The sequence below is a fragment of the Poromitra crassiceps genome (genome assembly GCF_964638095.1).
Source record: "Poromitra crassiceps genome assembly, chromosome: 8".
NCBI classification, from domain to species: domain Eukaryota; kingdom Metazoa; phylum Chordata; class Actinopteri; order Beryciformes; family Melamphaidae; genus Poromitra; species Poromitra crassiceps.
In genome coordinates, this window is record NC_139629.1 from 44,680,684 (window position 1) to 44,693,433 (window position 12,750).

Below are 12,750 nucleotides of genomic sequence, written 5' to 3' on the forward strand. Positions count from 1 at the left end.
TCTAGAAGACAGTGTTTTGAGTGGATTCTCCTGCTTGAATATAGATAAAGCAGAGTTAGAGCTGAACTGACACAGTTGCGCTGCCGCTGAACTATCGTGGAAAGTTTTCCAAGAGTAGCCGGTCCAGTCAGTGTTAACACAATGTCCTGAGATAATCATAACATCTGATTCTCATTCTCAACACTGGATATCTGGATCATATCCCATCCAACACATGAATAGACACAGACACTAACCAGAGCAAAACTATAATCCATAAATGTAATCCATCCATTTACTCCACTTAGAGAAGTAATGTGATTGCTTTCAGTTAGATTTGAAAAAAAATTCATCCGCAATCAAGATCCAATTAAGAAACTGTCATGAGAATATTGTTTTTATCAATAGATCCCTATTAATCAAAACAATCATCTTGAGTCTGTTAACTCATTGAGTGCCATGGACGTCCTTCGACGTCCAATTAAATAGTGACGTAGAGTGCCACGGACGTCCTTCGACGTCCAATGCGTTTTTTGACGGTGGGACGTCGATCAAAGCCTTCCGCAGCTCCTGTACAACTATAGTAGCTATTGGAGGTCTATAACCTATTTTACAGAACCCTTAGGTGGCGACAGTGCTCTCCAGATTACAGAAATGTCAGGAATACACAGCCTGAAATAGCCTTGATGAAAGAGAACCCGCTCATGCTGCAGTCCAGAGCCATGTACGGTAGATTGTTCTGGCTGCAACTGACGGTGCGTGCGAACACAGTCAATCCGCGCACACAACTGAGTCCTTCTGCCTCTGTCTGTCTGTCAGCATAGTTTCTCCACATGATTAGCCGCTAGAAAAGCAGCAGCGCGACACTGAAAAGCCAAACCTTTCACTGCAGTCCGCGTGTGGCTTCTCCATGTTGCGCTGCCTGGGAGGCGGCGCTTCCCAGGCTTCCTAGACGCTTGGTGCGAGGCTGTGTGTTACTAGTGTGGGGAGGAGTTTTCAGCTGAGGGGGGGGAGGGGGGGTGGGGCACGCAGGGCAGGACACAACTACACCACATCACTACATCAGAAAATATTACCGTATCTAGAGTCAGTGAATGTGCTTGAAATGCTGCATTTCACAAAAGGCTGAATATCTCAGCTTATAATTTGAAATGCCTGAAAACGCTGAAAACAACCTATCTTCTCCGGCTCATAACTAAAGAACGGAAAATGGTATCAATAAACTTTTTTTTGCTGATGATACAATAGAGTCTCCTTGTTCTTTTTGCGTGTTCGGTGTTTACATAGTAATATCACACAATATTCTGTGGGCCTCGAGAAATCACTGAAAACGCTCTGAAAACTCTGGCACTGGGAGCGTCCGTTCTCCAAAAGTGGCTGGCACTCAATGAGTTAATTGTGTACAATGCGGGATCCCTGGAGTCACAGTCAAATTGTGGCTTCCCTTCAAAAATGTTTCTCTGAATAATACAATAAGTACTTTACTGTGGGTGGGTGTCTCCTTTTCCTGCCACGATGGGAAGGGTTAAATTGATAATGGCCTTTGTCAAAAACAAAAATAATTAAATTCTTGAATTAACTTTTGAAATAAGAGGCTTGGGTTTCGTACATAACGTACCTGAAAGGATTAGGGTGACTTAACTCACTTAAGTGATTTCTCACTTGAGCAACGAGGAAACAATGACCCCAGAGACAAAGGTTTGTAATGGAAAACAGTTGTATGTGTTCTTTCAGATGCAGCGGCTCTATGAAAGACAGCTCTGGTCTTGATTAAGAGCAACTTGACAGCTGTTAACGTTGGCTACTCCAAATATGAAATGCCACTGCATGCGACTGAATTTATAGGCTGTTGGCTTTTTCCACATTATGAAGTAATTGGGTATTTATGAAGTGTGGTTCGTTAATGCCTTAATTTCTAAGCAAAAGCAAATAAAAAAAATAATAATCCAGTTATTTGTCTTATTTTGGAGAGGTATAGAGCTCAACATTCATGTGACATTTCTTACCCCAGCAGTGATTTCCCCATTCATTTTCTCCATAGACATTTCGAAAAATCCGTATATACCGAGTTTTAAGGCTCGAACGAAGCCAAACAGTCTTCCAGAGAATCGTGAGTGACCATAAAACATTTCACTTTCACCAAAAAAAAAATATATATATTATTTTTTTATCTTTTTTCCTACATTTATTTTTTGTTTTCGCTGAAAGTGAAATGTTTTATGGTCACCCAGGATTCTCTGGAAGACTGGTTGGCTTGGTTCAATATTATATTATATATAATTATATTACTATACGAGGGATCAGCCGAGGAGCATTTTGGTAAACAAACCGCGCCACTGGGTGGCAACGGCAATAGAACCCTATGGAGCCCAAGTGGCGCGAGGCATGAGTGTCTGCTCTAGCCGCTTGACTCTGTTTACATTTTAAAAACTGCGACAGTTCACACAACTTTAATACGACATGCATATATTATACATCAAACTCTTGAGCTAATTCTGCTCTCACTCAGAATGTCAAAATATAAGCGATGTGATATATCGTTTTTGAGATATTAACGTTTGTTTGACACAACTCATACTATTAACTGCCGCGGGGTTCCGCATTTCTGGGTGGCAAGTGACGTCACGCTGATTCGTCCTATAGATGGGTCACCGCAGGCTCCGCCAATTCTAACAAATGGTAGCAGCAAGTCTCCTAAATGGGCGTGGTCAACCGTTGACTCAGACCTGCTGAAAGTCTCCTAAGTGGGCGTGTCCGTGGAAAACCATGGGCAAAACCCACGTGACAAAATGACAGGAAGTGAGTTGAAGTTGGGCCGTTTTGCTTGAATCACATCGTCTTTGGTTCAAGCCGTAAACACTCGTTATATAAAGATTTTTCGAAATGTCTATGGAGAAAATGAATGGGGAATTCACTTCTGGGGCAAGAAACGTCACGTGACCGTTGAGCTATATTCCTAAACCCTGTGGATATTTGTAATTATCAGTCACTTTAAGCTCTGCGTTTGTACCAAATCTGATTAGTAGCAAATAAAGAAGGTATCCGAGTTCATCCTCCTCACCTTTCTTGATCTTGCGATGGAAGTTGATGGGACCCACTGAGGCAGTGACGATGTTGGTGTTGCAGTGTCGGGCCGCCACAATGCCGGCCACCTCGTCCATCAGCTTCATGGTCACGCCTGTTTCAACAACACACACAGTTTGACATGTAGTAGCATGTTTTCAGAGGACTCAAACCTGAGGTATTGTTATCATCCTTGGTTTATCAGCTAACCATCACCAAAGAAAGTACTGTAAATGAATCTGACTTGACTTGACCATGATGGACATGGAATAAACAAACATAAAAGGTTAAATTTCACTCTGTCCCAGGAATTCAAAGTGGTTCTCCGACTGGTTGAGAATCATCTCAAGTCGAAGGTCTGTCTCGAGCGATTACCTCAATCCTAAAGGTCATTTATTTTTCAAGGTAATTCTCCTCTCATCTTATCAATAAAATATAACGTCCTTTAAACCTGATGAGTAATCAAATGGCTATTAAAATGGATTAAAATCATTGTCATAAACTGAATTACTGAAATAAACTAAAAACTGTTCAACTAAAATAAAAATACACATGAAATGTTAATAGTTTGTATCTTTTTTGCAAGGTAAAAAAATTAAGAATGAGCTTTGGTCTGGAAATGTTGAAGTTTGATAAGGATGTATTGAAAATGTGGTGTGTGTGTGTGTGTGTGTGTGTGTGTGTGTGTTTGTGGTTTGTATTAAACACTACCTGCTGCAATGCTGCAACATATACAAAAGACATGTTCTGAACTTCTGTAAACAACATACAGTATAGCATTTATTGAAACTTAATATTGCCCATTTAAAATGAAGACTCCCGTTGAAAGTAACATCCCATTGAAAGGGACGTCAATCTTCTGGATGAGAAACGATGAGTCGCGTCTAAAATGTTCTGATCACAAAGTGGATCAGCGTTCCTCCAGTGACTTGTTAGTCTCAAATGAATGCTGCATGCCACAATCAAGCTTTTATGGCAGTTATCAAAAGCTGCGAGCACTTTCTTTTGTCTGCAATCAAAAGGCATAATGGAGCAGGCGGCGCTCCAGTGGTTTTCTCCGCAAATCTAAAGTAGCCATTTAGACAAGGTTAAATGTAGTCATTATGCTGGAGGAAGATGTTTGAGAGCATGCTGAGACAGAGTAATGCCTAATGGATTCCTAATAATAATAATTAGAATAAAAGAAAGATCTACCTGAGGTTGAATTATGAATGAGGCTCCTTGCAATTTCCTGTCATGCAGAGCTTCCATAACATTTCATTCTCATTCATCGCCCTGTGCAAGTCTTAAAAATGTCAGACAGTATATAGAGCTTTTAGGAGTTTTTCGGGCTGAAATGCTTTCGTAAACTGGGGCAGTGGTGGCCCAAAGCTTAAGAGAAGTGAGCTTATGACCAGAAGGTCGTTGGTTCAATCCCCGGGACCGGCAGGATAAATCTGGGTGGGGAAAGTGGAAAAAGCAGCGCTTGCCTCTCCCTCATTACCACCACTGAGGTGCCCTTGAGCAAGGCCCTTAACCCCAACTGCTCCAGTGGAGCTGCTCAGTGGCCAGCAGATCAGACTGGTTGTACTGGTCAGCTTCCAGGTGTGAATGTGTGTGTGTGAATGTGAACAGGGCGCTCCTAAAAAAGAGAGCATTGCTCTCAGTGAGACTCCCCCTGTATAAATAAAGGTAAAACTTTTCACACTATTTTTTATGTAAGCTCTGTTTTTGTTTGTTGTTGTTTTTTGCACGATTAAACTAAACCTCGACGTAGAGTGAACCTAATTTTAATTTGGAAAAGAGGCAAAAATGTCATCAACAAACTGTATGAGTGTATGAACTCAACAGTGGTGTAGGCATCTGACCAGCTTCTCCTAGCCTGGACAGTATATAGGCTACCGCAGAACTTGGCATCATGGTATCACACAAAAAGAACATAATGTAGTTAATTAAATACTGTTCAAATTGCAAAGGACACTGCTTGAGTACAATAATGAAATGTGAATGCAGTTTATCCATCTATTATTACCGGTACATCACATTACATCATTTAGCTGCTAAATGATGTAATGTAATGTAATCCTTTAGCAGACGCTTTTATCCAAAGCGACTTACAATAAATAGTGCATTTTGTCAACAGTAGTCAAATCAACTGTGCAACACAGTCTGCATCAGCTAAGACTTAAGGGATAAGCAGCATTTGCCAATACTTGAAGGAATAAGTATCTTTTTTTTTAAGTAATACTGTACCAATGTGTTTCATGTGGACCAAAGAAGCCTGAGTCCTCGGCTGCTTTACAGCTACATTTAGATGTAAGACTATATCAAATGATGATTCATAAAATAACTTTGCAGGGCAGTTTGTCAGTTACCAGCTTACAAGTGCTTCAGGGGGCGAGACAACACACAAAAGAAGAGTATCCACTGATGAAGGCCAAACACATTTAGAATCTACAGCCGTCTTTTTTAGTGCAAAACCTCTAAACGTCATTCCCCATTGAACACTGAGAAGAGAAAATCAAAGTTGCAAATTGAGGTTTGAAAGCCATAACGCGCCGTCGCTGCTGGAGGAGAGGCCACAAATTGGACCCACATGGATTCACAAGAGCTGCCCCTGCATTCATCTCCACCAGGCTGGATGTGCTGCTGCACATATGGCAACGACGGCTGTGAGGGAGAAACCCAGTTGTTTGCAGGTTCCTCACAGAAAGTGGGACATCTTAGTGCGTGGGTGGGTTAGAGATGTCTAGGAGGGGAAACAGAGGAGTGGGTGGCATCTGTTTCTCATCTTGGAGAAAGTGTGCGTGTGTAACGTGTGTGTGTTTGTGAACATATGCTCACTTAAAAAGAGATGACATTCAGACCCAGTAGTAGAGCCACCCCGATCACTCCTTCTGAGTTGTCTTTAGTGTCCCCGTGTCATACTACTTGATGGCTGGCTTGGCTCCTACCATCTGCACTGTGTGGCTGTATTTATCACGACAGCCAAATATGTGGGAGTACAAACAAAAAGCGCTGTCATAGTGGGCCTGCTCGGTTGATTCATTAAACATGCTATATTACTTTGACCTTTTTCCTATCCCAAATGGCCACAGCAGCACCGGCATTTGATTGAGCTGATAATGCTAACATCTGTGAAGGCTGCTGGAAAGTAGATTATTTCTCCCGCATGAGTTACATCTTCGTCAGAGAGGTGGGGGGGAAAAGCTCACTTAAATTTCCCACAGGACATTTCAAAATGCAAAATTAAATAGTGGTGGGTCTAAGATCAAATCCGATCCAAATCGTACCATATCTTTATCCTAGTGATTTCACAGATAAACAGTAGGCTAGTGCCCGCCCCCTAAAAAAAAAAGGGGGGGGGGGGGGACGCTATTTTGAACGGCTCTCAGAAAGGAACGGAGCCATAAGATCCGGCTCCCTTCAAAGAGGAAAGAGCAAATGCCACACTTTGTTGAAAGGCTGATCGGATCGGAAATACATCCGTTAAAAATGCCCTCTTGATTTGACCGCGGTTCATAAGCTGCAGCCACACTTCAGGAAAACTATTGCTTGTGGGGCTTAAAGTGTGGAGGAGTGGATATATTGAACTGCCTCCCTAAAGCCTGTTGAGAGGCATTTCCCAAAGCCCTGCTCCGTGTCTCCACCCTGTCATGTGTAGTTCTTCCTCCCTGTCACGTGTAGTTCTTCCTCCCTGTCTCCACCCTGTCATGTGTAGTTCTTCCTCCCTGTCTCCACTCTGTCATGTGTAGTTCTTCCTCCCTGTCTCCACCCTGTCATGTGTAGTTCTTCCTCCCTGTCTCCACTCTGTCATGTGTAGTTCTTCCTCCCTGTCTCCTCCCTGTCACGTGTAGTTCTTCCTCCCTGTCTCCACTCTGTCATGTGTAGTTCTTCCTCCCTGTCTCCACCCTGTCATGTGTAGTTCTTCCTCCCTGTCTCCACCCTGTCACGTGTAGTTCTTCCTCCCTGTCTCCACCCTGTCACGTGTAGTTCTTCCTCCCTGTCTCCACTCTGTCATGTGTAGTTCTTCCTCCCTGTCTCCACCCTGTCACGTGTAGTTCTTCCTCCCTGTCTCCTCCCTGTCACGTGTAGTTCTTCCTCCCTGTCTCCTCCCTGTCATGTGTAGTTCTCCCTCCCTGTCTCCACCCTGTCACGTGTAGTTCTTCCTCCCTGTCTCCTCCCTGTCATGTGTAGTTCTTCCTCCCTGTCTCCACCCTGTCACATGTAGTTCTTCCTCCCAGTCTCCACCCTGTCATGTGTAGTTCTTCCTCTCTGTCTCCACCCTGTCATGTGTAGTTCTTCCTCCCTGTCTCCACCCTGTCACGTGTAGTTCTTCCTCCCTGTCTCCACCCTGTCATGTGTAGTTCTTCCTCCCTGTCTCCACCCTGTCATGTGTAGTTCTTCCTCTCTGTCTCCACCCTGTCATGTGTAGTTCTTCCTCCCTGTCTCCACCCTGTCACGTGTAGTTCTTCCTCCCTGTCTCCACCCTGTCATGTGTAGTTCTTCCTCCCTGTCTCCACCCTGTCATGTGTAGTTCTTCCTCTCTGTCTCCACCCTGTCATGTGTAGTTCTTCCTCCCTGTCTCCACCCTGTCACGTGTAGTTCTTCCTCCCTGTCTCCACCCTGTCACGTGTAGTTCTTCCTCCCTGTGTCCACCCTGTCATGTGTAGTTCTTCCTCTCTGTCTCCACCCTGTCATGTGTAGTTCTTCCTCCCTGTCTCCACCCTGTCACGTGTAGTTCTTCCTCCCTGTCTCCACCCTGTCATGTGAAAATGGATGCGATCTCACCTAGGATGGAACCTTTCCCCTGGGTGAAGGTAAGGCACCGCACGGTCTGGAGTGGTCATGTCTGAGCATGTAGCCCTCCAGACACTTACCAGAGATCAACATGATGACATACAACATACAAGACACTTAATTATACAAGACACTTAATTATGTAAACAGAATCTAAAACTTTAGATTAGTCACCTTAAAGTTGAACCAAAAGGACAATATGATGATCATTGTTCTAGTTCGACCTAGTTTATATATGTGTCATGTGATTTGGACTGTATGATGTTCATCTTATCGACAATGACATGATCTTCTTATTAGCCATTCAGATAGCAGGCTCTGTTTTCCTGCAGTTTTGTAGGGGCAGTATGTTATAGGGAAACTGTGAACTTTTAGTGTAAAATCCATTACACGTAGAACAAAATTTCTGTTTGCTTTTTAAATCATTTTAAGGCTAGTTTCAATCTGCCAACATCGTCTAGCTTTACAGAGCAATAAGAGTCTTCTCTTGGTTGCTATTAGCAGATGGTTCTCTACTAAACATTTTAAGGTATATCAGGAATACCGCAGTAACAACAACTGTAATGGAGTCAACAAGGGGCATTTGAGCTAAGAGCATTTTAGGATCTATTTAGCTACAGTAAGCCAGATCAGATCATGATGAATTGCCGGTTCTTGCTCTTTTGATTAGAAATATAAATTCTTAAAAGCACGCGCCTACTACCACCGCGGAGACCCGGGTTCAATTCCCGGCAGCGGTACTTCCGGACTGGTCAGACATTCCTGCAGACACAATTGGCCGTGTCTGCTGGTGGGAAGCCGGTTGGGGTATATGCGTCCTAGTAGCTGCCCTAGCGCCTCCTCGGGTCCGTCGGGGCGGGGGGCGCTCGGGTCCTCCCGCGAGGCTACGTCCTACTGGTGAAAAGAAGCGGTTGGCAACTGCACTGTATCAGAGGCAAGCGTGTGCTGCTAGTGTACGACTCTCCCCCAGATCGGCAGAGGGGGTGCAGCAACGACCCGGACAGCAGGGGGGAATTGGCCAAGTGCAATTAGGGAGAGAAAATGGGAGAAAAACTCCCGAGACAGACAGCCTCCTGCCCGGCCCCGCCCGGCCCGGCCCGGCGCTTTCCATGTTTGCACACAACCAACCATGAAAACCCTCTTTTCCTTGTACTGTCAGTCGATATAAAGGTTGAAGTGAGGCTCAATGTGAGACTGCAAATGAGGACAAGCGAGGCCAAGACAGCCGCAGGGCCGGCGTTACACATCCACTGAGCGACGCGGCACACTGTGACTCTCCCTTTGCCGCGGGGTGGGAACACGAAAGGGAGAGAGGGGGGAGGATGGAGATGGAGTGTGTGAAGAGGAGAAAGGGACGGCTCACTCCAAACGGGGGGGGGGGGGGGGGGGGGGCAATTAGTAACCAAGTCCCTATAGTGCAGCCCAGTTTGCCACGGGGCACAAAACCTCCATGATTGGATTGCTTGTGACGATTTCTGCCCAAATCTTCTGGCACAATGCTTTCCACCGGCAACAGGCTTGAGAACAATGAGAGGGGAGTCTTCCGGGCAGCTCTTGTCAGCCATCAACACTGCCTACGAGCTGGGGGTGTCAAAAATAATCGATTATAAGATGCATCGCGATGCGGACGTGCACGATTCTGCATCGATTCACAAATGTCAAAAATCGATTATTATTATTATTTTTTTTTTTAATAATCGAATAAAATATAATGGAAGTACATGCAGTTGTTTATTTGGATCATAATGCAATGCAATTCCAAATGCACTTTTATTTTAAAAGTAGCCACACAGTGATAAAAAAGAGAGCGAGAAAAAATAAATCACGTATTGGGGAAAAAAGTGATGCATCGATTTAAGATGCATCGAGATGCATCGATAATCGTAATCGAATCGAATCGTAGCCTTCTGAATCGTAATCGAATCGAGTCGTGAGGCCAGTGAAGATTCACAGCCCTACTACGAGCAGCACTCCATGCAACACACACACTGAGCCATCAACACTGCCTACGAGCAGCACTCCCTGCAACACACACACTGAGCCATCAACACTGCCTACGAGCAGCACTCCATGCAACACACACACACTGAGCCATCAACACTGACTACGAGCAGCACTCCATGCAACACACACACCGAGCCATCAACACTGACTACGAGCAGCACTCCATGCAACACACACACACATTGAGCCATCAACACTGCCTATGAGCAGCACTCCCTGCAACACACACACTGATCCATCAACACTGCCTACGAGCAGCACTCCATGCAACACACACACTGAGCCATCAACACTGCCTACGAGCAGCACTCCATGCAACACACACACCGAGCCATCAACACTGCCTACGAGCAGCACTCCATGCAACACACACACACTGAGCCATCAACACTGACTACGAGCAGCACTCCATGCAACACACACACCGAGCCATCAACACTGCCTACGAGCAGCACTCCATGCAACACACACACACTGAGCCATCAACACTGACTACGAGCAGCACTCCATGCAACACACACACCGAGCCATCAACACTGCCTACGAGCAGCACTCCATGCAACACACACACTGAGCCATCAACACTGCCTACGAGCAGCACTCCATGCAACACACACACACTGAGCCATCAACACTGCCTACGAGCAGCACTCCATGCAACACACACACACTGAGCCATCAACACTGCCTACGAGCAGCACTCCATGCAACACACACACCGAGCCATCAACACTGACTACGAGCAGCACTCCATGCAACACACACACACATTGAGCCATCAACACTGCCTATGAGCAGCACTCCCTGCAACACACACACTGATCCATCAACACTGCCTACGAGCAGCACTCCATGCAACACACACACACATTGAGCCATCAACACTGCCTACGAGCAGCACTCCCTGCAACACACACACACACCGAGGAAAGAGGGAATGAGAAAGCCAGTGGGGCTGAGAGAGTATGGAGAGTAGACCCGAGCTGCCTTTTGTCATACGTGACCTCTGTCTCTCTCCTCATTTCCCTGACATCTCTTTCATCTTCAGCTTCTGACCCTCCTCTCTCTTCGCTCTTCCCACCTTGACGCACCAACCGCATCTCTCTCTTCCTATCTCCCTCATCCCCTCCCTAACAAGTGCTCAACAGTATCATCAAACGGCTTCAATTGCCTCCTAATGAGCTGTTACCATAGAAACAGCTCCTGTTAACATTATTGCCATGCAGCACCCCCCCCCCCCCCCGGAAAGTCCTGTAAGCCACATTTTTTTGGGTATATTTGTCTGCTATTTTACTGTTTCCAGCTGTTGTGAACCTCGCTTGGCGCAAGGCCTGCATAAACACAGCTTTAACAGAATTATACATGCAGTTAGATTATGTAAATGTATGTATGTATGCCCCGCCTCCCTGAGTTCCTCTGCATTCGGACGGAGGCTGCTCACTGGCGCATGAAGTCATCATGGAGGGGTTGTCTTCCTGGTTTTACTTCCCGACCATGCGGCCTAAGGCGAAGTGCGCATGTGTGCCATGACGTGTTCCATGACGTCTCCCACCCCTCCCACCCATGGATGTATTAAAAGAAGAAAATACACCCGTATACGGCTCTTAGTGGCTTCTGAAGGAAGAAATGCCCCATAAAAAATTATTTGATAATTAAAAGAGTCGTTTTATACTTTGAGTGAGACCCGGGAAAAATTCCCCTGGGTTTAACAGCTGCCGGGGTCCCCATGCAAGTGGATGGGAATTTTCCTTTCTGGGCTGCATGGCGTCACGTGACTTGCAATACTGAGCTTCGCCAACATGTTCAAATGGCTTCACAGCCCAGCGCTATTCCTGGGGGCTTGGTTTATATACCCACTGTATGCCCCGCCTCCCTGAGTTCCTCTGCCAGTGACATGTTTATAGACTCACTGAGCATAGATCAGATCAGAGGACAGATCACATAGAGCCACAGTGATGGATCTGTTCTTCTTGTGCTCAGATGCTCGCTGGCTCAACTCTGTCTCACACAAACACCCTGTATGAAATCCACTCACACAAAGCACTTTTATAGGTGCGCATTTGTATTTCCTATCCGTCTCTCTCCCTTTCTCTCTCTCTTACACACACTGATACATGTGAGTATATACTGTAGAACGTAGAACGCACCCACACAGATCAGTAAAAATCCATGAGTTACTGGGGAAGGAGACTTCTGGTCTCACATTCTGTGCCATTCAACCCTTAGAACTATTTCAGGAGTTCAGCCTTGAATTTTCAGATCAGAATCAGAATCACTTTTATTGCCACAAGATGCAAGATTACATACGAGGCGTTTGTTTTAGTGTAAGTATGCAGCGTAGCGGTCATGTCAATATTCAGAGATAAAAGGAAAACATCTAAAAGACAAAATCACATCATTGCAAGCGCAGTCCAATACACTATACACACAAATAGGAGTGTTAAGTGGGCATTAAATATGAATTTACAGTCCAAATTAAATAGGCATTAAATAGGGATTTACAGTCCAAGCGGTGCGCGATGTGCCTAATGGAGTAGAAAGTTCTGGTAGAAGTAGCAGCTATAATTACCACTAAATAAAATTCATCCAGACGAATGTCCTCGTACTAGAGTCAGATACTCAGGAACATCTGAACCGAACGTGTGGTTCATGTTTATTTTTTTTATGATTTGTTATTATCCGTCTTTGTCTAATCGTTTTAATCAGACTGCAGTGGTCTCAACCTGTGGCAATCAACTGCTGTTTCCATGGAAACAAGTGGAAAGCTTCCTTCCAACTGGAAGGAGGGAGAGGTGTGTGTGTGTGTGTGTGGGGGGGGGGGACATGAAGTAATGAGGAGAGGTGGGCAGAGAAAGAAGGGTGAGCAACAAAAAAAGAAGTAGGAGAGAGAATGAAGAGCAAGTTAATGGATGAGGACTAGTGTGT

The 12,750-nt window shown here is 45.2% G+C and overlaps 1 protein-coding gene across 2 annotated transcripts in view; it reads right to left on the reverse strand.

The window, feature by feature from the left end:
• acot7 (acyl-CoA thioesterase 7) overlaps nucleotides 1-12,750 on the reverse strand; it is an 87,297-nt gene that overhangs the window by 27,768 nt on the left and 46,779 nt on the right. For both annotated transcript variants that reach the window (XM_083641038.1, XM_083641037.1), the window contains exon 7: nucleotides 3,041-3,157. In XM_083641038.1, coding sequence (XP_083497164.1) covers nucleotides 3,041-3,157 — 117 coding nt within the window. The remainder of the gene's footprint in view (nucleotides 1-3,040; nucleotides 3,158-12,750) is intronic.